This window comes from Fundulus heteroclitus, unplaced genomic scaffold (assembly GCF_011125445.2).
Source record: "Fundulus heteroclitus isolate FHET01 unplaced genomic scaffold, MU-UCD_Fhet_4.1 scaffold_213, whole genome shotgun sequence".
Lineage (NCBI taxonomy): Eukaryota > Metazoa > Chordata > Actinopteri > Cyprinodontiformes > Fundulidae > Fundulus > Fundulus heteroclitus.
In genome coordinates this window covers 259,547-284,179 of record NW_023396625.1, presented here as the reverse complement: position 1 = coordinate 284,179, position 24,633 = coordinate 259,547, and the positions used below count along the sequence as shown (strand labels likewise).

At 41.4% G+C, this 24,633-nt stretch overlaps 2 protein-coding genes and 1 pseudogene across 2 annotated transcripts; 2 read left to right on the top strand and 1 right to left on the bottom strand.

The window, feature by feature from the left end:
- The first annotated feature begins 6 nt into the window (after positions 1 to 6).
- LOC118559063 lies at positions 7 to 5,798 on the top strand (annotated as a pseudogene).
- Positions 5,799 to 7,736: 1,938 nt separating this feature from the next.
- On the top strand, positions 7,737 to 14,910 carry spout1 (SPOUT domain containing methyltransferase 1). Its single transcript, XM_012866160.3, has 12 exons — positions 7,737 to 7,969; positions 8,055 to 8,094; positions 9,013 to 9,126; positions 9,208 to 9,367; positions 9,458 to 9,547; positions 9,627 to 9,676; positions 12,942 to 13,072; positions 13,153 to 13,225; positions 13,330 to 13,428; positions 13,522 to 13,624; positions 13,769 to 13,916; positions 14,028 to 14,910. Exons 1-12 carry the CDS (start codon positions 7,922 to 7,924, stop codon positions 14,103 to 14,105), a joined length of 1,134 nt encoding a protein of 377 aa, XP_012721614.2. The 5' UTR covers positions 7,737 to 7,921; the 3' UTR covers positions 14,106 to 14,910.
- A 496-nt stretch (positions 14,911 to 15,406) lies between these two features.
- Positions 15,407 to 24,209, bottom strand: st6galnac6 (ST6 (alpha-N-acetyl-neuraminyl-2,3-beta-galactosyl-1,3)-N-acetylgalactosaminide alpha-2,6-sialyltransferase 6). Its single transcript, XM_012866161.3, has 6 exons — positions 24,118 to 24,209; positions 23,702 to 23,771; positions 19,387 to 19,581; positions 18,599 to 19,011; positions 18,395 to 18,502; positions 15,407 to 18,202 (listed from the first exon to the last, which is right to left on the bottom strand). Exons 2-6 carry the CDS (start codon positions 23,720 to 23,722, stop codon positions 18,016 to 18,018), a joined length of 924 nt encoding a protein of 307 aa, XP_012721615.2. The 5' UTR covers positions 23,723 to 23,771; positions 24,118 to 24,209; the 3' UTR covers positions 15,407 to 18,015.
- Between the last annotated feature and the right edge of the window lie 424 nt (positions 24,210 to 24,633).

Here is a 24,633-nt window from a genome sequence, read left to right as displayed (position 1 = left end):
AAAGTTATGATTTTTACGATCTGCCTCCCCCCCCAGGGCCATCCTCCTCTTGTGAAGAGTCTCGCTAAATTCTTCAGTAGGATTGTGGGGCACGAGATCGATCCCCTCGAAGACATCTTGGTCACGGTTGGAGCTTATCAGGCTCTTTTCTGCGCATTTCAGGCTCTGATTGATGATGGCGATGAAGTAAGTCACTTTTTTATGACTCGTGAATTCGCCCTATATGTGACTTACTCATCAGTTAGGTTACGCACACGTTTATATGCACAGCGCCTTTAAAATGCAAGCGTATCCCTTGGGACAGATTTTACCTCATCGCAACCATAAATATCTGTGGACTTTAGGAGGAATGACATTGTGATAGATCAACACAATGTAGCACATAGCTGAGAAGTGAAAAGAAAAAATTGGTTTCAATGTTTTTGTTTTTTTAAGCAAACCATTTTCATTTGAATTCAGCTCCCTGTGTCCTGTTAACCCTAAATAAAATCCAGTGTAACCAGTTGTCTTCATGGGTAAACTAAACAGTGGAGCCCACTTGCATAGAGGTTAATCTCTGGAGAAATGTATTTATATATATATATATATACTGACTGGTTTTTCAGGGAACATTAGTGCGTCGTGAAGATCAAAGAGCATAAAGGACATAAAAATGTGGTGAAGTTTAAAGTATGTTAGGATTAAAAAATATCCTTAGCTAGGAACATCTTCCAGAGCTCTGTCCAATCCTTTAAAAGAATAAACCTCTTTGTAAACCTCTTTGTAAACCTACAAAGACAGAGACCACCGACTAAACTGGCAGGCCGAACAGCGGCTCTGTCACTCTGGAAGGGCTGCAGAGACCCACAGCTCAGGTGGAAGAATCGGTCAACATGGTAATTAGGTGCGCACGCTACAAATCTGGCCTTTTAAGGAAGAGTGGCTGGTAAAAATAAATGTTTTTAGAAGAAAGCCATTAGATGTGCCATTTTAGGTTTGCCACAGGCCGTGTAGGGAAGGCATGTAGAAAAGGTGCTCTTGTCAGATGAGACTAAAATTCAACCTTTTGGCCTCCATGTAAAATGCTGTGTGGAAGAAAATTAACACTGCGACTGGAATGCCCTAACCGGATGGATTTTTTTATTCCGCCGAGAGCTCAGCGGAACGAAATCCAGCTGGCGAGAGTCAGGTTAGGAACGCACCATCCTCATAATGAAATGTGGTGGTGGCAGCATCAACGCGTTTGTTCAGTAGGGACAGGGTAAGTTCATCTTAAAACGGGAAAACAACCCTAAACATACAGCCGTAACTACAAGGTCAAAGCATATCCCAGTGTTTGAACGGTCTAGTCAAAGTCTAGACATTAACCCAATTAGGTGCTGTTGACAAAATGCTCTTCATCCAGTCTGACTGCGCCTGATCTACTTTTATAAACGTTTCAGTCTGTAGACGCTGTAAACCGTAATTTCAGTGACAAGGGGGTTCCCGAAAGTATTGCCCAGGAGGGCCGGATTACAAATGCACTCCACACTGTTCAGAGCTTCATTCGTAGGACTTTTAGAAAACTACGGGTTACAAGTCCAAGGGGTATGACTACTGTTTTTAGTCGTCGTATATGAAGGTCTCTTGAAAAGTTTAAGCTTTGTACCAGAGCTGATGGGAACTCATCCTGCAGGTGATAATTGTGGAGCCGTTCTTCGACTGCTACCAGCCGATGGTTCTGATGGCAGGAGGACCCGCAGGTCTATGTACCCCTGAGACCGGTAGGTGGTGAAGTCTTAAGGATCTGACATTTCAGAGCTCCTGCCAGTGATCTCGGGTTTGACTTGTGTTTTTGCCATTACCGCAGGAAAGAGGGCAGCACCGTCCTGTCAAGTGGAGACTTGGGTTCTGTCTGCCGAGGAACTCGCCAGCAAAATCACCCTCGCACAAAAAGCCATTGTTATCAACACTCCCAACAACCCTTTAGGCAAGGTGAGGTTTATGTAAGAGCCACACCGTTAGGGTACGCGGGCTCTCCTCAAATCTGCCTTCAAGAGGAAAGTGAAAGCAAATATAATGAGGGAGATCTGGGTGACCTTTTGTGTGTTCCAGGTGTACAAAGTCGAGGAACTCCAGATGATTGCCGATCTGTGTATTAAACATGATCTGCTGTGCTTCAGTGACGAGGTCTACGAGTGGCTCACTTATGATGGAGCCAAACATGTAAAGATAGGTGAGACGCAGCCACAGCTTTGCAGAATAGACGCATCATCAAGCGGGCATTCATCGGCTGCTTGTGTTACTGACAGCCAGCCTTCCTGGGATGTGGGAACGGACCATAACAGTGGGCAGTGCTGGAAAACCTTTAGTGCTACTGGCTGGAAGGTAATAATAACCTTAACCCTGGCACGCATAGTTTCTGCTATTTATCGTTTTGTAATTAGGGCTGCTTCTGGTTTTAGGTCGGCTGGGCTATGAGTTCTGGAAACCTCATCAAACACATGAAAATCATCCACCAGAACTCGGTCTATCACTGTGCAACTGCGGCTCAGGTAACCGAATCAGCAAACATTGTTATCTATGATGACATAAAGAAGCTTCTACGGCAATATTGTCCAATTCTACTAGCCGAGGCCCAGTGTTCGGCTAGGTTTTAGGTGTTTCCCTGGTTCAACACGGCCCTTTTTGAACGAATAGATCGTTATCAGGCCTCTAACAGATAATTTATCCCTTTTGGTGGGGTTGATTTTAAAATCCTGTAACTCCAAATATTAGCCTGAGTACGGTACATGATCTCAGCATCATTTGAACGTTTTGTCAGAGCGCTTTCAAAGTATAATTTATTTAGATCCACAACTCTTTCTCTAAATCCCTATCTAAAATAGCGAAAACCGCAATCCAGTTCTGCCAGTAAATCCCTAGAATGTGTGTCACTAAACTACGAACACATTTTGTTCCTTTTTCAAGTTTCTTTTAGCAGTGCCGTGTAGTTTTGTGCAGGGCTGATAAGTGTCAATGAACTGTAACGCAATAGAGAAACTTAGATGTCGCACAGGTTACCCAGAAGATGCTGTTTAAGTCGATTGTGCTGTCAGTGTCTCGGATATCCTGAAGAATTCCTGATTTGGAAAAGAAGTAGTTGGGGAAAGTCATAATTTGAATAAACAAAAATGTCACCAACCGCCGTGACAGATCAGGTAAATTTTAATGCAGTTGTTTCTTTTCTCCTTAATAATCTAGACTTGCAGTAAATTAGAAAATACTTTTTTTTCTTTTTTAATGAAAAATTGGAAGTGTAAATATTTACTTAGGCCCAAACCAAAAGAAAATAATAAAACATCTTGTACTGGGCCAGCCAGAAACATGAATCCCACACAGAATCTGTGGAGGAGCTAAATATCAATCTGCTGTTGGACCTTGGGAGGAAGGTGGAGAAGCCAGAGAGAACCCACACATGCACGGCGAGAACATCCAAACCTTTTTCAACATTGATATTCCTTTTAAATATAATTTTTTAAAAATCATTTGTTAGATGCCTGTCTTTTCCAATTAGATACAAACTTAATAAAACAACATGATATCAACAGGACCGTGAAACATTTCGGGCTTAAGTATTTGGAAAGTTCAGGGCTCTTCATCAAAATGTTTTAATGCCTACTCAGCTAATCTCAAATTGCTGCCAATTGGTTTTTACAGTATTGTCCTTTTTAAACATCTTTTTTAACCATTTTTTCCCCCCATCAACATTTGTGTCTGTTGCTGCACCCTTGAAAGTGCGGTTTTCAAAAGCAATTTTAAAATGTCTCACTCGTCCCGTTGGTTCTCAGGAAGCCGTATCCCACGGGTTCGACAGAGAGTACGAGCTGTTCGGGACTCCGGAGAGCTACTTCCAGCAGCTGCCCGCCATGCTGCAGCAGAAGAGGCAGAAGCTGGCCTCGTGTCTGCAGAGTGTGGGCCTGCAGCCCGTCATGCCAGAGGGAGGATACTTCATGATCACGGACATCTCCTCCGTCAGTGAGTGGCCAGCAAACATCTCCGCCGGATACTTTGCAGACAGCAGGTGTTTATGTGGTGTGCGTTGAACGTTAAACCCTTTCGTTTTTTTTTAATTTTTCACAGAGGTGGATCTAAACGATGAGAGCACCAAGGATGAAAGCTACGATTTTAGATTTGTCAAATGGTTAATTAAAGAAAAGGTACAGCATGGAGTATATTGTTCACAAGATACATGTCTTTGGGAGTTTTCACATTGTAGCCCTGTTGTTTTCTTCTTTTTTTTTAATCAAGGGCTTAGCGACAATCCCAGTCTCTGCTTTCTTCAGTCCAGAGCACAGCAAGGAGTTTGACAAATACATCCGCTTCTGTTTCGTTAAGGTAAATACAGTTGCTCTCCTTGAAACTGCCGTTCGTTTTGTTTTTCACCTGTCGAAGGTGCGTCCACACCGAACGTGATTTTTGGCGTCAAGGTCGCCCACATTGGCGCGCCGTCCCTCACCGGACATATCGGCAGCAATTCGTACAACCAGAATTACAGCGTCACAATGTCGCCTGCCGTTCTACATTGTACCGCTGTAATTGCGCTGCTGTAGTTGCACAGCGAGCAACAAGCCAGCAGTAAATTGGCGCCATGTAGTGATGTTTTCACTTATCTGTCACTGCATTCTCCTTACTCACTCTTCTGCAGGCTCGCTCCTTTCTGGACTTGTCTCAGTAGTAATAATTAGTTGGGTTAAACAAATCAGGCGACTATCAGCTTGTCTTTCACGTTGAATGAAAACTGCTTCGTCTCTGCAGTGGTCCATCATCCCATGTCACAGCCACAATCCTTTTTCTGATTGGTTGTTCTGACTTGAGAAGACACAGAAGTTAATTTTTTTTTTTTTTTTTTTTTTTTTTACAGGAAAACTCCACACTGGAAGCAGCAGAAGACATCTTAAGAAAGTGGAGTCAGAAAGAGTGAAATTAGCCGTCCATCATCCATATTTTATAAAGCAACTTGGTGAGCTACCTCAGGAAAATTGTTCAGAAGTCTTCTGGGTTTCTTTGGGGTTTTTGTTTGTGTGTCCTCAAACAATGGTTAGATTATCCACTCGTATGGCCTGAAAAAAATGCTAAAAAGTTGAATAAAGCTTTTCGCAAACAGCTTGTATGTCTTCCCATGAGCATTATGTTGTTTTGTCTCTGTTGTTTTGTGCAGAGAGTTCATAAAAGCAGCTTCCCAGAGACGTTATCTTAATCCTAGCAGTTAAAATTTTGTTGCAGCTGGGTAAAAATTCTCCAGGTGTTTCTTTTTTTTTTTTTTTTTTTTTAAGCCTTTTATTTAACATGACTAATCTAAGTCCAATGAGACTTGTGCCCGTATTCACCAAGAATCTACCCCCAAAGAGCTCCTATTTTAGCCTAAAAATTCCTACCTAGGAGTCTAGTTTAAGAGCTATTCAGATCGCTGCTGAGAACGACTCTTGAGTAAAGAAATTTGTATCTTAGAGAGGAGGTGTGGTTGACCACATTGATAGGTGTGACGCTGTCTTTTAAGAGCTGTGATTGGTTGATAGTACAAGGGGGAAAAAAACACAAATGCACTCCTAGTGATCAAAGGAGAGAAATTAACAGATTAGACTGGATTAAGATGAAAATCATCAACATCTTATCATATCATATCCTCATCATTATTTAGATTTGTTTATTGTTATGTTTATTTGCCAATCATTTTAAGACTTCATCTATTTGATATTAACACGCACTCTCCTTGTGAGCATTTTACTGGGATTGCCTGCTTGTATAAAGCGGCCGTATTTGGTAAAATTGCCGACATGAAATGGAGAAAAGAAAAGATGGAAAAAAAAAACAACAACAGCAACTCATCTGTCCGGACAGCTCTGGACCATGTTAGGAAAAATGGTCAATGAGATTTGATCTTTTTAAGCAGTAGGAAGTGAGTAACAGCCTCTTTGTTTTTGTTGTTGATCTTTTTGGTTTTTGAAATGATGGTAAGTGCTAACTTAATGTTTCAAATCGTTACACTACTGGCACTGCGTTCCCATGAATTTTTTAGTGGCTTTTGTATACAATGCACACCTTATAAAGTATCTGTATGTCTTGAAAATGTATCAAATACATGAATCCAAATAAAGTTGCCTCTAATAAAAGAAGATAAATGTGTACTGCAAACCAAATATTTCACCACATGTGAAGTAATTCTCCTTGAAGATGTAAGAAGAAAATATCTAATGTATCTCTCTGACTTATTGCAGTCAACTAAATTGTTACCAGATTTAGTCAGCAGAAATGTAAGACTGAATCGATTAGACTAAGACTCAAAATTTTTGACTAAAACTGAATTCTGTCTTAGTCAAACGGCTACATTTGATGGCTTTCGAACACGTCTGATTCTTAGAAAGATTTGTTGTCCTGATCTGAAACAGAATGACAAGTTTGGGAAGATCTGGAGTCCTAGTTTTCCTGATAAAGACCTGTATACAAGTCCTGAACTCAAAGACATACCCGTAACATTATAATCTGATTTCTGTCATATCAGTTTGGTAATCAGCTTTTTCATAGTGACATGCCCATCTTGCCAAGGTGTGGCGCCAGCTGGAAGAAATGTCTTCACTTTCTTAAAGTAACTGTAAATCACCATCCATGGGTTTTGTGTGTATAAATTTGACAAGAAGTCATTTAATGCACAACTTTTATCCATTTTTGTGTTTCTCTTCACGTCTCTGCTCTAGGGTGTTTATTTTACTCCTCTTAATTGTTTTAATAAAAGCCCTTTAAGCATTGCAGCCTGATCTGGTCCCTGTTGTTGACTTCCCAGATTTATGTTGCATTAAATTTTCAGTCAGAACTTTGAAATCCCGGCTTCTTCCGATCGGAAAAATCATCTGTAACGGCTGCTGTAGTCGGACTCTCCACACGGAAAGTCGGAGAAAGTTTGAATCAATAACAGTAAGCTGTGATAAAAAATGTTTACCAGAAACTGTTGTAAGAGGGCATTTAAAATAAGATTACTAGATTTCTCTGATGAAAACCGGGGACATCTCTGATTTTGTTGAGCATCTCTGTCTTGGGGTTGGATTGTTTTTGTATGATCTGCAACGCCGACGGGGCGGGAAAGGCGTGTTCGGCTCAACTCTTCTACAACACCAGGGCCACGGGAGGACCGGGTAAATACACTGAAATCGGGGACATTTCCGGGGACAGATGTTTGCCGGAGACAGGTCACTACGTTGCCATATTGGAATCCTAAGATAGGAGATACGCCCTATCAAGGTGTCGAACCAACAGACTAAAAGTCTTTTGTCCCTACAGTCACTGGCTGTACAGTCAGTACCTTAAATCAAACCAGGTCCTGATTTAAGGCCGCAATCTAATTGCTGCATTTTATCTTTAATTCTAACTTCAACTTCCGCTTTTACCGTTTACCTTTACTTCAAGTTTTAACCCCAGTCTTTTATTTGTTTGCAAATGTGTGTTTTAGATTGATCTCCTTTAACTTTTATAAGTCGCTTCTTATCCTTCTGTCTTTTCTATTGTCTGTGTTGTTTGTGTAACGGTTGCTACTACTATTACTCGCTGCAAACGAATTGCCCTTTGGGGACCTAATAAAGTAGACACTAACATTTTTGGTTTTATTTTGGATTTCGACTTATCCGACTGTATTAACTGGAACGCTTTTTACTCGGATTTACCCCCCTTCGTAATTTCGTTTTCCGAGGCACATTGAATGCAACATTAGCTATCATTTCCTCTGCTTTTACTTTGACATGTAGTTAAGATTCACAAGCTATGTGTTTCAGCTATGTTTTTGAAAATTACAGTTCCTCAATTGAGACACATCCTGACTAAAATAACTGCTAACCACACAACTAATCTTTATATTATACTAGTTTTATTTTTTTCGACTTCCTGTAAATGCGGAAGTCAACCGGCAAATAAATAAACCCACGTGAGAAGAAGAATGTCGACCGATAGTAGCGAGAAAACACCTAAATCTGCGTCCTCTCAGGTGCTGGTATATTCTAATTTATAGTACCAATGTGTGTGTCGTGCGCATCGTCATGTGTCCTAATGGGCGTCTTCCTGCTTTTTAGTTCGGGGACCAAGTTCCCTGGAAGAAAAGGAAAGCAGAATGTGAGTAGAAGCTAACTGAGCTAACACAGCTGCATGTCCACTAACAAGTTTTACTAATATCCAGCTAAAATAGCGATCTCCTCTGCGAATCTCTGAGTAAATCATCGGCGGTATGTAATCCGGACCACTCTGGCTTCCATTAAACGCGTAATGAAATGTTTTAAATTAGAATATCAGCAATCGCCTGGAGCTGAGACTGACAGATGGACCAGTCGGTGAGGCTATAGGGTCACGTGTCTAACCAGGTAGTCAGCATCACAGGAGCACCACAGGGGAGTGTACTCTCACCACACCTTTTTCACTCTGCACAGCTGAAGCTTTGAGTACCAACCAGACTTCTGTCATGTGCAAAATGCTGCACATCTTAGATAAATCTGTCGTGGGGACTGAAGTGCAGTGTCTCTTGGGGTAGCAGCTTCAGAGACGGTGATTTAGAGAAGCCCAACAAGCTGAGGAAGAAGGGTGACGCTGTTGTGGAGACTTCCCAGGAGTTGCATTTCATTTCTCTTTGAGATTAACGAAGTATTCTTTTTTTTTTTTTCACTGAATTGATGCAAAAATAATTTCACTGGTCACAATCCGTATTCCCGGAACCCTTCGACAGTGTACAATGTCTTACATCTGAGATAGGATACAGATTTGGCACATAGCTGTCAAAATATGACATTTTTGTTTTAAGCAAACGCCTAAGAATGTCCAAAAAGACGATTCTCATAAAGCCTGAACCGCATCTTATCAGGAAATGTATCCCTGTTGGGGTCGCGAGGGATGCTGGTGCCTATCTCCAGCTGTCATCAGATTCTTTTTACATCTAAATTATGTGTAAAAGCGTATGAGGAGACTGGAAGATATGAAAATTACGACCTAGGAAATTCCATTTCTGCATATAACCGGTTGTAAATATTTATTTCCTAACAGTAAAGGAGAAACAGAAGCAGTGGAAAAAGGCTAAACTCATCAAACAGTTAGAGAAGCAGAAGCAACGTGAGGCTGCGGAGAGAGCGAAACAGGAGGAGAGCCAGAGTAACAAAGGTAACGGTCATCATTTATGGATTATCGGTTGTTGTTGTTGTTGGCTCAGGAAGCTGTAAGCGGATGCCCATGTATTTGCAGGTCGCGCTTACACAGTGAGCGTGGCTCTCCCGGGCTCCGTCCTAGACAACGCTCAGTCTCCTGAGCTCCGAACGTACCTGGCGGGACAGATCGCCCGCGCCTGCGTCGTATTCAACGTTGACGAGATCGTTGTGTTCGACGAGCTCGGGGAAGATGTCAAGTAAGTTGTCTGAGAAGGAAAAACTTGATCGGAAGTCTTCCTTGAACCGTCGCAGCGCTGACTGATGCTTTGGGTGCTGGCTTTCTCCAGGAGCGTTGAGGGAGAATTTAAAGGTGTTGGAAAGAAGGGCCACGCATGCATTCAGCTTGCCAGAATACTCCAGTACGTGGAGTGTCCGCAGTACGTACAGCGACGCTTAAATCACTACTGTTGCGGTCGACGCTTCACTTTGTCACATTGAGGTTCTGTTCTCCACCAGGTATCTACGCAAGTGGTTTTTCCCAATGCATAAAGACTTGCAATATGCAGGTAATTTTAAAGCAGTCATCATTTTTGCTGATTTTTTTTTTTTTTTTTTTTTTTTTTTTTTATGCTGAATTTGCAAAAACCTGACAGGCTGACATTGTGGGTTGGCCTTGTAAGACTGATATGAGATCCAACCCACCCACAGCACCATGGCACGCTGTTTCGGCTGAACGCATCCTGTATGTTATGCTAAAAATAAAACCCGTTTGCATTGCAACCAAAATCCTGTTGAACTGGATTAACTAAACATGTTTTTCTGTAAGCCCTTAACATCCTAAAAAGTTTAAAAACTGCCGTAGCAACTGTATGTTCTTCCCATGTTCGACTCAGTTCTCAATCTGTTTGAGGGTCATTTCAAAGTTGCAGGCTTAAACCTTAGGCGATCAGACTTTAGTTTTGTTTGTCTGAAGATGTTTCGACACTGATCTAGGAGTCTTTGTCAGTTCTGGCGGCTCGCTCGCTCTTGAACAACCTGTAGTTGTAAATAAAAGAATAAGACAAAAGTGCTTTTATTCTTCATCTTAGTTTTTTTGTTTAAAATCATCACAGTTTGAGGAGTAAAGCTTTTATTGTGGCACAATATCCCACATTTAATTGCTCAATGCCGTCTCCCAGAAGGGAGAAATTCAAACAGGTCTCTGGCAGGATGTAAAGGGTCCTTAATGATAGCTAAAGCCTGAGAGCAAAGTCTTTATTGATAAATGTCCTCCAGAACTGGCAAATCCTCACCAATAATTCACCTGTCAGAGTGGAGCACTCGATTAAACATTTCCTTTCTTTAGCAGAAACATTTCCGAACCACACTGTGATAGCATTTGTCAGAAGGCTTTCTATTGCAGAGCAGTAGAAATTTAAGAGAATCTGTTCATTACTGGTAAAATCTTTCAATTTACACAAAAAGAAAAGCCACTGTCAAGACTTTTTGACAATCTCAGTAGTATTCAAATTTCAGCTGAGGTCATTTGACAAACAAATAACCAAGAAAGGTTTAGTTTTCAACAACTTGTAATTCCATACCATTTATAAAAAACGGGTAAAAGGGATTGCTTTTTTTCTAAAATCAAAGACCAGCTCAAAGGTTTTAGACCAAGTTATTTTCCTTTTTCCAAGACACTAGATTTTCCACCTCAGTTCTATAACCAGAGTCTTCATATGAGGAAATCAGACCATTGATAGTTATATCATCTGCGTACTTAATCATCAAGTTTGTCGGGTTTGATGCAACACAATCACAGGTGTACAAAGTGTACAACAAAGGACTCAAAATACCACCATGTGGCGAACCAGTGTTTACAGTAAGTTCTGAGAGGCAGTCGCTAACCTTAACCTTTTGAGGTCAAGTGTTTTCAGATTATAAATAAGCTATGCAGGAGCAAGAGAATTGAAAGCAGAGCTATAAGCAATAAAAAGCTTTCAAACTTGAGATTTTCCCTCATCCAAATGTTTGTATACAGAGTTCAAAGTAAATGAGATGCCGTCTTCCACACTCCTATTTTGTCTGTATGCAAACTGGAGCGGATCCACTGACACAGGGATCTGGTAGTTGATATAATCCAAAACAAGACGCTCAAAAGTTTTCATCAAGAGTGGTGATTTTTTTATTTTTTTATTTTTTTGCAATGTGGAACATTTTTGCTTCTTTGAAAAACGGTAAATGCGCTAAAAAAGAAATGGGAACTTTTCATCAAATTAGTTCTAACATAGCGATCATTTACCTCCCATAACTGATCGGCTATTTCTGCTGCCGGCGTCTTCCTGAATGTTCCCATAACGCTTGAAAATAGCTCTGAAAGCAACAGGCACCGGTAAACCGACAAAGGGACTCAGCCGTTAAAAAAAAAAAAATTGCTTGAGAATTGGATGGAAACATGGCTAGGCATTGCTCACAGATGTGAATGTTACCCATGCCATGGACACTAACACACTCCTATAGCATCATAGATGGTTACTTTAGAACTTTGCTCTAATAGCAACCCCGATAGTCCTCCTCCTCTTTGCGTCAGTCCCTCTCAGATAAGCTCAGACCCAGAGAAGCCGGCGCCGTTTCTGGGTGTTGATTTATGGCCTTTGCTTTGCATGCTAGAGCTTTAACTTGCACTTACAGATGTAGTGAGCAACTTTTAATTGACAATAGTTTACCGAAGTTTTCCTGAGCCTACGTGATGATATCCTTTACAGGATGATCTTAGTTTTTAATGCAGTGATGCCTTAGAGATCCAAGATCACCCTTCCCGTTTACGTGCAAAGATTTATCCAGATCCTCCGAATTTCTGATGATAATATGGACTGTCGAGGATGAGATTCCTACATTCCTTGCACTTGCCTTGAGAAACGTTCTCAAACTGTTGGGTTATTTTTTCACGCAGTAATTCATAAAGTGGTGAACTTCTTCCTATCCTCGCTTGCGAATGTTTGAGTCTTTCTTGGAATTTACTTTACCCAATCATGACACTCGCCTGTTTCCAATTACCTATTCATAGGTGTTCCTTCCCCGGCTTTTCTGGAGTCTGTTGCAGATATTTGAAATGATCAGAATTCAAAACATTCAAAATTAGTGAATATTTTCAGAAAAACAATACATTTTATTAATATGAACATTATATACCTTTGTAGTGTATTCAATAGAATATACGTTGAAAAGGATTTGCAAATCATTGCGTTTTTACTTATTCTCCCGAACATCTCACCTTCATTAAAATTTAGATGGGACAAATGCAACAGTGGATGGAGAGATGCATACATGCTTGACTATGTGGATGGATGAATTAACAGATCGTGAAACACATGAATGGATGAAGGACAAGTGGATGGATGAGAGAAGAATGCAAGGAATGATGGATTAGTAACAAACTAACAAATGGATGGAGAAAAAAAATAGATAATGCTTGCAGAGCTGCATGCATGGGCTGTGATTGAAAGAGATGTACGGCAGGATAGATGGACTGAGGGATGGATAGATAGAACTGTTAGACTTTAAAGTCTGTAAATCAAATCAGTTTCCTTTAATTACATACAATTCTCCATATCTTTATATCCGGACTGCAAAAGGCACCACATTAGAAAGGAAGGTGTGCTTATCAGATAAGCTTTCAGGCCTTTTTTTTCCTATTGTTTAAAGCACTGATAACACTAGTGGAAAAAATCTGCCTTAGATTCACCTTATTTAATTCATGTGTAGAGTGCAGTTTTTTTTGTTTTTTTTTGTCTAAATCCCATAACAGGCCAAAGGGAACACTGTTTCAAGTCGGTCCATTTTATCTTCCGCCAGGTTTGCTCAATCCGCTGGACAGTCCTCATCACATGAGGATAGACGAAGAGTCTGAATACCGGGAAGGAAGAGTCCTCAACAAGCCGCCCAAACAGGGGAAGGGCTCGTTGGTAAACTGTGGGATGAGGAAGGTGACTGTGGCGCCACTATTTGTGTGTGTGTGTGTGTGTGTGATAAAGAGGACTGACTGTGTCAAAATCTTCCTAACCAGGACGTCCGGATAGATAAGCAGCTGCAGCCAGACCTACGAGTCACTGTGAAGCTCAATAAGACGCAGAATCCAGGTAGTTTTTCCCTGTCGGAAAGTGCTGCGTGTTATTTTTCCCCCACTGCAGTGTAACGTATCACGTAGAGCATCAGCTCAGCCTGTGTCCGTGTGTGCACCCAGAAAGCAGACTTTATAAAGGCGTCGTCGTGGCTCCCCATGTGCCCAGAACAGAAGGCGGTCTTTACTGGGGCTACACGGTCCGCCTGGCCTCCTGCCTGAGTACGTGTCCTGGCGTCCGCTTCACATTACCGTGCAACTCTGACACACGTTGGCGAGAAACATTCTCACCGCTGGTTGGTTCTCCTGCTTCAGGTTCAGTGTTCACCGAGAGTCCGTATAAGGAAGGGTATGACCTGACCGTTGGCACCTCGGAGAGAGGAAGCAGCGTGGACCAAGTAACGCTGTCACCGTTCAAGTAAGGCTCAAAGCTCATTAAATGATTAGCTCTGTGTGTCAGTCAGCCAGGTGCAAACTGAGGCATCTACAGGTAAACATTTAGCCTGGGATGTTTTTTTTGTGCTAACCTGCTGCTACTTGGTTTCACTTTTTTATTCCTTAGGCACCTTTTGGTGGTTTTTGGAGGTCTTCAGGGTTTGGAAGCCAGCCTGGAGGCAGACCAGAACCTGGATGTGACCGACCCCAGCATTTTGTTTGATCTTTACCTTAACACCTGCCCCGGTCAGGGCAGCAGGACCATTAGAACCGAGGTAAAACACAATTCTCTGTCTGGATGAAGTGAAGCCAGTTGCACTGGAAACTTGTTGCATGGTTGCCTGTTTTGCTCACTGTGGTAATTTAGTGATTCTTTCTGTCACCAGGAGGCTATCCTAATATCCATGGCGGCGCTGAGACAGAAGATCACGGCTGCTTTTTCAGACATTTCCACTAGTTCATGAAAAATGAACATCACTGTTTGATACTTAACTCCTGTAAACATACATTGGCTGTACAAGTAATCAGTGTTATTTAGTCTAAGTTCTTTTTTTAAGCGTCTGAACTAATTTTTACATATTTAGATAAAGCTGAAAAGGCTTTATTTGTGTATCGTATGTCTTGAAAAATGTTTTACAGAGCAGCACGGATATGAAAGAAAACCACGCTGAAGTTTTGGTGAGAAAATGCAACCCATTAGCTTTTCTAAACTGGGATTTGGTGACTTGTTCAAGCTCTCATCTCCCTTATGCATTTTTTTTAAATTATACCACTGACCTCTGTGTATTTTTTTGTTTGTTTTACACAAAAACAAAAGCAGTGAATAATTGAAGTTGAAGAAAAAGGATATATGGGTTTCAAAATTACCAATAATGTGATAAGTGGCCTCCTGAGTCAATAAATCCATCTGTTTTCATCAAAACTATTCCCATGATGTTCCATATGTACATTTAGGGTGGTTGTCCTGCTGAAAGGTGGGCTGCTGTGTATTTAGCTATCTCTTCCAGTTTATTTATACCAAGATTAAAGAACATGGATACGAATTGACTGATCCCATAGCAGATGGTTGCAGTGGATACTATTTAGTGAGCGTTGGATTAAAAGGGGGCTGAATGCAAATGGCACACCGCACTTTTCAGATTTTTATTTGAAAGCTATGTGTTCCTTTTCCTTCATGTTCACAATTTAAGTGCTCCTTTTTATTGATCAGTCAGATAAACTATCGTGAAGGCTGTGGTTGGAAAATAAAATAAAAAGCGTCCAAGGGTACGAATACGTTTGAAAAGCGCTGTATTTTCTCAGTAGCAGATCAGAGGTTGCATCTTGCAGATTGTTTTCACTGTACACATTCCTGCTCCAGGGCATGCTGCGTGCAACTGCTGCTTCAATGCATCTTTTTTGTTTTGCAGGTTGCAGTTAAACAGTTGTTGCTTTGACAGTTACCTGTATGGCAGTCATGCTTCTCAAAGGAAAGGGTTTTAAATTAGGTGCAGTTAGGTGGAGCTAGTACAATGTGCATCAAATCTTTATTATAGATATAATCTCTATTGTCCCGACATAACTGACAGTGCTGTAAAATGTTGCTCCTTAACAGCTGCGTCGAAATTAAATGGGCCTCCTTTGTGTTCGACATTGCACCTGTTCCCCTCCTTCATTGTAAAAGCCTGCTCCATGTAAATTCCAGTGATGTAAAAATTATTTCTCTTATTTGCATACATTTTGCAGGCAACTGGATTTTGATAGTTGATCCCAGAAAAAAAAAATCAATCATTCTCTTTTTTTAATAACATGATCCCCAGCAGAAAACAACTGGGCTTGCAGAACTAATAAAAGCACAAAGATGAACAAATAATCCCTACAGTTGTTTCTAAAAGGCAATACGGTTAATAAATGCATTCCTTCTAATTTGTTGAATCAGAATAAAGCACTGAGATAAAACATGATGGGATACATTCTGTTTACAATTTGGAGGCATGCACCTAAAACTGTCCGGTTTCAAATCTCAGAGCTCAAATGTGGCAAATCTTTAGCTTAATAAATTTTTTTATTTTTTTTTTTTTAATAAAATGTTTAAGCCGATGAGGCATTGGTTGTGAATCTGCAATGCTGTGCGGTTTTAAAATAGTCACCTTCCTAAAATATTGGCCTAGGTCATATTTTCCCCCAGAAATTTTTCAGAAAACAATAGATTTAGGCAAAAAACTAATTGTTCGCAAAAAAAAATGACTTAAGCCAATTGTTTTAGGAAGGTGATAAAACGCTCCTGCTCAGAACCACAGTGCTCGTACTGCTCTGCTGTCTCATAAGGCTCCACAAGGATCGGCCAGTAGGCTGAATCAGAAATTTCTCTTTGGCAGCTATTTATTTTTAGAATATGATCTCTCGCTGTAATGGATGAAAACTACCTAAACTACAGTTATGTAAGCCACTTAATCAATCGAGATTAAACAAACCTGCTGATATAATCCTCCAGGATGAATAGAACACTTAAGTAGGTACATAAAAATATAAAGATGTGGAAAAAACTTTAAAATTATCTCTTTTCTATTTACAAAACCTTAGACAGCACCCACTATGTGGCATACAGACTCTGTGAGACAGTTTACACACACGCTCATGGGCATAAATGACTGGGATTTTAATAATTTGACCTGTTTTTTTTTTTTCTGGGTGGAAGCATTATTACAACACAAAACTTCACTAATTTCTTTTATTATAACAAAGATGTAGCTTATTGTTATTTCTCTCCAAAGACAGGGTCTAAATTATATATAGATTCCCTTAAATGCTTCAGCAACGGGTGCTGAAGCATTTTAAACGGGTAGTTTAAAATTTGATAGCATTAAAGTGATTAGTAATGAATTAACCAATACTAGGAACAATGGGACATTCCAAGGAACGCTTGAAGATCTAAGAACGAGACCAAGAAAGAATCGACAGCTTTTGACTGAAATTTGCAGCCTCTAACTTGGAAAACACCGAGCATCTTCTGGAGAAGTGATTTAAGGGCAGAGGAGACGAGGAGTGCAGCACGGCGAGGGTTTCAAAGCAAACGGCACCAATAGTCCAGCATGGCGGTGGTAGCATCATGCTGTGGGGTTGTTTTGCTCCCATTGTACGAAGCTCATGGAATAATGAAGAATCCCCAAACTGCAATTCAAGAATTATTTGGCCCACCAGCACAGATGGTTGATGCAGATGGAGGCTTCTTATTAGTGTAAAATGATTACAGGCGAGTTTAAACCTTCTTTAAATGGAAAACGTTGGGCATAACACACTACTTGTCTTTTAATAACCACACACTTTTACATTCTCTTTAATTTCATAGTAAATAGGAGCACACGGATCAAAGAACCGTTGCTCAGATGCAGACTTTGGTGCACGACAATCTGCTTATAAGTCACTTAATAAAATGGGCTAAATACAGCGAGCGTTTTCAAAGAAAAACGACCAAAATCCTGTTTTTTTTTTAGAACAGAGAAAACTTAGCCCCCCCCCCCACCTGAATCAAGCCCAAAAGAATTTCCACACTGATCATTTTTAAAAAGGCAAACGTGAAAAACCCTTTTTTTTATTTTGTTTTGTTGCATGCATAGCTTTTGTAACTGCAATGATTTGACCATCCCTTTCTCACAGACAATTTAACTACGTTGTTTAATTCAAATACTGCATGGTAGTATTTTGTGGAGCAGAAAATATTTTTTTGGTTTTTGGTAATTATATTTTTGGACCTCGAGTACTTCTGACTTGACACGTTTGGCCCACATGATGAGAAGTTTTAACACCTCTGGTGTTAACTGGGCTTTAAATGTAGGTCCCTTCAGAAAATAAACAGATTTAAACGAATTTGACCAGTTCTTTAAAAACAGCCAAAATTTCAAAGAATAACGGTTACGCCTCACTGTCACTCCCGTATTTCCCCACTGTAGGACAATAAAGGAGTTTCTTCCAAAATGTGTGTGGTGTAACTTGCCAGCCTAAAGCCGGCTATTACAGAGGATGTACGTATTCATCTGAGCTTATATGTATAATTCTGACACTGTGTAATGAAGAGAAAATGTAGTGTACATTTAAATCTGTGCACCCAAGTTTTGGTTGTGAAGCCGTTTGTTGTATAATAATTCCACCCTGGGAAAAAGGGACATTCATGCCCTCAGTGTGTAAACTTTCCGATCAGAACTGACAGTACTTCAAAAGTTTAATACCTGAAATCAGAAACATTTCCCTACATCTTCCTCGTCATTCAGTCCAACTGAAGGTCTTCCACGTCGTCGCCGTCTTCTCTGGACCAACGCATTTATGATGTCTCATTTCGAAAGACCGTGAGCCTAAGTCCGTTGTGCTTGTCTCCTCGCAGGCCTCGCTTCTCCTCTCTCACCATTTGGGGTTAGTGAACGTGATGTTGTACTGCTTGGCCCAGCGTGCAAACACCTGCTTCTCTGTGATGAAGCGATGGTGGTTTCCCCTGCGGCCGCTTTCATTCTGGAGGTACATCAGACATTCGTCGGACCCCCTGGGTTTGTAGTAGTGGTAGGGCACCTTCTTGGACGCAGTTTTTTTTCTGGAAAACAGCAATAATGCTACTATTATGTAATGGTTCAACGGGAAATGACTGGCTAAACTGTTTTGAGAAATGATCAGAAACGTCAAAATTGGACGATTTTCAGTTCAACACCAAACACGCTGCGCTAAAGTTGCCCGTTTCTCTTGCGTTTTGAAAGGTTTACGTACAATCAGTCATGCTTACACTCACCCGCAGTAATTTGGCGGCACCATCCCGTAGACTTTGATGTTGTCACACATCTCAATGGCTATGACCATTGTGAACCAGCCGGTGCTCAACCAAGAGTGAGACTTTTGTCTTTGCAGGAAGGGAACAAAAAAACAGTAAATATGACCGTTACTAAAAAGGAGGCTGTGAGCGGCAAGATGCGATGAACGTCCCCCCCAGACTCACCTGTCCCGCCCTGTCTCTCTGGTAAACAGGCTATCGAACTTTCGCATTTTGGTGGGTGTGATGGTGAAAAACGACACATTGCTGTAGGTCATGCTGACCCTCTGGATCAACCTGAACAAGGTCCCCTTAGCGTCCTTCCCGATCTTATTCGGGGGTCCCCAGAAGATGATGGTGGAGTTCCTGTCGGTTCGCCGCAGATACTCGTTGGGCCTGCGCACCACCCTGAAGACGCTGGCGTGGGCTACCACCCTAACGGTGGTCCGGTTGCCGACGTCGGACTCGTAGCCGGACGTGGGGGCGTCGTTCATGCGGATCACACACTCGGTTCGGTCAACCTCGTCCCCCGCCTGGCTGCCAAGGACATGGCTGGAGCTTGTCACTAGCGCACAGTGACGACAGTGCAGGGTCATACTCTGAAAGAGAGGCAACATGAAACCTTAAAAAAGGAAACGCGTTAAAATGATGTGAACCTCAGCGACGGCGGGGAGCCGACACATGTGACACGGTGCGGCAGGAGGTCACCCACCCGGGGCATTTACTGGGGACACATAAGACGGGTGAATGCAGGTTAACACAGGTGTACCACCTGCTTTTGGCAAACATACCTGAGGCTTGTGGTTTTTACTGCCTGCTACTTTTAGTGCTTTATCAAGGCCATTTGCAGGACCATTTTATCTCCTAACCGTTGATAAAAATCAGATTACACTTTCTCTTTCTCGCGTTCACCTACGGAGATTCTGATTCATGCATTCTGCCACAAGCTGCAGCACTTGCTTTGAGCGGCTTACTTTGTTACCATGAACTGGCATGTAGCCATCTCCACCAGACCACTTTTTGAGGTCTGTAGTCTTGGCGGCGTGATTGATGGCCACGTGAAAGGGGATGTAGATACCATCGTTGCTGCTGTTGGAGCCGTAGAGGATGAGGAGTGTTGTCAGGATGAAGACGGCGAAGAAGATCACCATCCGGTGGCTCTGTTGACCCTGCGGCGTAAACAACAGTAGGCAGGTAAGTATAAATATCAGGCAGTCGAGCACTAAATAGGCAGTTCTCCGCTTTTTTTTTTTTAAATATTGTTTTTCTGGGTTTTTTTTTGTAGCACTAGAGGCATTTTTCTTTTACAAAGTAGGCTGACAGGAAAAGGGGTTTGAGAGAGAGAGGGAAAGACATGTGGGAAAAGACCACAGGCCAGAATCGAAACCGGGTCAGCTGCGTTCGAGGACTAAGGACTCCGTATGTGGGTCGTGCACACTACCCCTGCGCCATTGAATCACACCCAGTTCTCTGCTTTTTTTTAATTCACTTGCACTCTTGTTCAGCAACAGTATCGACACGGTTTAGTCCATCGAACATTTTCCTAATCTGTCACAAAAGAAAATCTGAAAAATGTGACAAGCTCTGACAGGTTTTCTTCCAGGGACAAAAAGAAAACAAACCAAAAACAAAGAGTGCAGTGTAAGTTTTCTGCCACACATGGCGTTTTAAATGTGGGTTGAAACCTTCAGTTTTGGTGTCATCCCACCAGAGGCCCTTCCCTCCACGTGTTCCTACACAGTTTGTGGCAAACAATATGTAGGATTTCTTTTTAGCTTTCTGTCAACTGTGGCTTTCTTCTAGCCACTATAGCCCGAGCTCCGTAAGGACAGAGATCTCAAGAGTCCTCTCAGAGAGCTCCTACCTTAGCCTAAAAATCCCTGCAAAGGAGTCTTGGCTTAAGAGTGATTCACGTAGCTGCTGAGAACGACTCTACAGGGACGACAGAAATGTTTATCTTGGTGAGGAGGTGTGGTTGACTCCGTGGCTAGGTGTGATGCTGTCTTCTAAGAGCTGTGATTGGTTGATTCAAGAAGGAAATACCAAAATGCAAACTTAATGATCAATAGAGAGAAATTAAGAAATGTATGTCAAGATAATGAAACTTAACTATCGCACCTTATTTACATCCCCATCATCATTTTGTTTTGCTTTTGTTATATTTCCTCACCGTTCTGGTAATTTTAATACATCTATTCAATATTAATTTGCTCTCACCTGTCAGCATTTTACTGGGATTGCCTGCTTGTATAAAACAGTCGTATTTGGCAAAACAATCAACATAAAATAGAGAGAATAAAAAAAGGCTGAGAAAACTGAACCTGACAGACGACCAGCGCCTCTGTCCGTACAGCTATGGGAGGACAATGGAGGAGTGTTGAAAGGTAAATTGGTCCTTGGTTCACGACCCGAAATGCAGACTTTGAAGCGCATTGCTTTTCATATCAACATCTCTTTTTCTCTACTTTAACAAACCAGCCTGGACGGTGAGAGGCGCTCCGTACAGCAAACAATAGCCAGACAGGAGATGGCATCACACAAGCGAATTTCTAGGTGACCATTTAAGCTACTGACATCCTCCTGTACAGCAACTTTCTCCCCTCTTTTACACCATTCCTCTATGTATACAGAATGTATATTATAGTACTTTATCTTCTCTAGAGATGTGTAATTATGTATTTTTCTAAAACTTTTTTTCGATACTCTTAAAATGTTTATTACTGAGAGCATTTCACAGTCTGTGAATAATATTAAAATTCCTCCGTACTATATGGTTTGTACATTTTTCCATTTTTGTAGTCATGATTCTTCAGTAATTTGCCTATTATTTATTTATCCTCAATAAAATCATATGACTAGAGCTGCACCTTTAACCCGTCAGGCCACTAAAACCAATTAATTCCCCCTATGGAGGAGATGATAAAGCTTATCTTATCAACTACTAATAATTGTTCGATTGTTCAAAAAGCCTGCCATGACTCCAAAGCTGACAAAGTATTCCTAAGGCCAGTTTGACTGATTTCCCAGGAAAGTAATACAAGTTTCTTTAAAGTACTTACACGCCATATAACCTAACTGTTATGGCATAACTGGGCCACACTAAGCACACCAGCGATCTATTGTAAACAGTGGTGTCAAAAGTACACACATTTGTTACTTAAGTAGAAGTATAGATACTGCAGTTTAAAAACACTCTGGTAAAAGTTGAAGTATCAACTTGACCTCTTTACTCAAGTAAAAGTGAAAAAGTATGTGCTCCAAAAACTACTTAAAGTATAAAAGTATAAAGTAACGTTTAAAAAAAATGCCACTATATGAACTGAAAGCTTAATTTAAACACTGATTAGTTCTACATGTGGCCCAAGACACAACATAATCATTAACCCATTTGTCAAAGACAAAGTCACTCAAGGAGCATGTTCTCTCTCAAACTTTATAGGAATTCAATTCCAAACAGAGGTAGTATTCAAGCCTGCAGAACTGCCAGAACATAAATGTGTGAGTATATATATATATATATATATATATAGATAGATAGATAGATAGATAGATAGATAGAGAGATAGAGAGATAGAGAGATAAAAAGAGAATAGACCAGTTCATTGTTATTGTTTTGATCCGGGTTTTTCGCGCATGCGCGCCGGACTGGTTGGCAAAAGGCGAACACAATGGCGGACGCAAACAGAGAAACTGACGAGTTCTCCAGGTATTTTTCTTCTTTAGATAACGTACTACAAGATCGTTTTAAGAGTAAGTTGATGGTTGATGGTATCAGATTGCCAGATCCACACAGCCAAAGCCTGAAGGGACGGAGCAAGTCTGTGAAAGGCTGGCCAAGGGTTTCGTACCGCAACATACAGCTGCCTTATAAACACGGCAGGCCAGAACACACGAAAGCCATGAAACCACTGGACGGTTACGATTATTTTATATGGGAAAAAGGCTCCAGCAACGCCCGCGACGCCATGAGGGATTAACAAGTCAGAAAATGGATGTTGTTCACACGTTTGTGCAACAGCAGAAAGCGGCGTCGGACACAGGCCGCGTCTCAGCAGAGGAAGACCCGCCCGGTAGGATTAAAAAAAAATTGTTTACTACGGATTATTTTGGTGTTTTTGTCTTGTTAAAATGGGTGCAGCGTAAACATTGCAGCGTAAACACAGAAGTACTAGCGCCTGTGAACGGGGGCGTAATGGAGCAGCAGCAGCAGCCGCCGCCGCCGCTGTCTGCTGCTTCAGACAGCGGCGGCAGCTGCTGTAGCGATCGCCACCTCCCCTCCGCCGCTATTTAAGCAGAACAATGACTAGAGCAGAATAAAGTTGTATTTACCGGAGATGAAGTGTAGACTGCAAATTCTGTCGTAGTATGATGCTCCCCCAGTCCATTGGGAGTGTCTGCCTGCGCTCTTTTCATTGAAAATATCCATTTCTTTCTTCGTCCTTCCTCCTTCAGTAAACGACAGAAACGTACATCCAACGATTTGGATTGCCTCTCTGTGCAACCGGGAGCACAAGTCGTAGGCATTGTTTAGATTCCAAAAAGAAACGAACTAAAAGTACGCTCTAAATCACCCGTTTTGTCATGTAGTAGACGAGAGCAGCTCTGTTTTTTGCCAACCACCGTGCCCGGATGTAGCGCTGACGTCACGCGTGAACTACTAACCAATGAGTGTTTGCGTTATATGACTCATCCAATTACACTAGTTCTCACTAGGTGTGGATGGCGCCAATGATCTGCATTGGATGGCGCACATTACGTGAAATAAATATTTATAAATTTTAAACTGAAGCCAAGAGTAACGAGTAACGTTTGTTTTAAAAATGTAAGGAATAGAAAGTACAGATACTTGTGTGAAAATGTAATGAGTAGAAGTCAGAAGTAGGAAGAAAAATAAGTAATGGAGTAAAGTACAGATACCTAAAAAGTGTACTTAAGTACAGTAACGAAGTATTTGTACTTCGTTACTTGACACCTCTGATTGTAAATAATAGTGTTTGGTTGTGTGACGGCGTGTTAAATTCACCCCGCAGATCTAATGCAATTGTTACCTTAATCCTCATGGTGTTTTTTTTTTTTTAAAAACTAGAGGGATACCCAGCTCACAGTTTGAAGAGCTGAGTTATTTATAGCCTTTGACTGCAAACATATAAAGCATAAGGCACCTTAGCCGGATGTGCAGCACTATTTATGGAGACCTAAATGCTACGATCCACGGATCTGAACCTAGCTGTCACGGTGATGAGGTTGCTGAAGGTGCCACACCCTTTCAGCTGGTTGGACGCCTCTTACCTTGCTGATCCTGAGCCCCATGCTTTCCGATCAGCACTGACGCACGGCCCGTCACTGTCCGTCATCATACCTGTCGGCAACAGACACACGTTTAACAACTCCCGTGTCATTGCAGCGCGTTTCGTGGGCAAAAACAAACGCGGACCATCCGTTCGGACTCGCAGCTCTGGCACAAAGCGCTTGCAACTGCGTGGTGCTGCCGACTAACGGAGCGGGGATCAATGTAAACATTTCGGCTGTGGAACACCATCTTGCGCAGCCGCTCGTCGTCTGCTGCTATAAGGCTCCGGTTTTTTTTTTTTTCTTCTACCCGCTAGTTCTCCCATTAAACAGCGCGACGGGATGGTGGAAGTCGGGTGATAACTAACCCCCCACCATAATGCTATTAACAGAGCCTGGCGTTAAACCGGGCTTACCCTGTCATGGTGTTTGCTGTGCCGTTTGATGTCTCCCTCCTCATGCCCGAACCCCATTTTCCCCTGCGCCACGAGCTGACGTCATCGCCGCGTCCTTCACTGCAGCACGCGGAGAGAGCATTGGTTACGATGATTATGACAACCAGCTACAATCTCTATTTTTCTTTTTCTTTTTTAATTAACCTGCTTCTTATCATTTCAAAATTTCTCATACATAGATGCAAGCAAGCCAAACTTCACGGACTTGTAAAATATTATGTCTCTACTGTAGAAGACAGTACAAATGGGAAAGCATTAAAAATGTGTCACCTCTTTAAAAAGGTTACTTTATTCCTATAAAACTGATGTATTTTATTTGAATGTTGTTATAAACCCCTGGCTTTTTTGAGTTATGGTATACTCAAGCTGTACTATGATGGTATCCTTGTTTTTATTGTTGTTTATAATAATAATAATAATAATAATAATAATAATAATAATAATTAATTGTTGTTGTTCTGGTGTTTTTTATGTTTC

Coding starts and splice junctions, on each gene's coding strand:
- spout1 (XM_012866160.3), top strand. CDS start 7,922: ATGTCGACCGATAGTAGCGAGAAAACACCTAAATCTGCGTCCTCTCAG. Junction 9,548..9,626: donor CAGTACGTGGAGTGTCCGCA/GTACGTACAGCG, acceptor GTTCTCCACCAG/GTATCTACGCAAGTGGTTTT. Junction 13,625..13,768: donor GTAACGCTGTCACCGTTCAA/GTAAGGCTCAAA, acceptor TTTATTCCTTAG/GCACCTTTTGGTGGTTTTTG.
- st6galnac6 (XM_012866161.3), bottom strand. CDS start 23,722: ATGGGGCTCAGGATCAGCAAG. Junction 19,582..23,701: donor TGGGGCTCAGGATCAGCAAG/GTAAGAGGCGTC, acceptor TTTACGCCGCAG/GGTCAACAGAGCCACCGGAT. Junction 18,203..18,394: donor GTGCCGCCAAATTACTGCGG/GTGAGTGTAAGC, acceptor GCTGTTTTCCAG/AAAAAAAACTGCGTCCAAGA.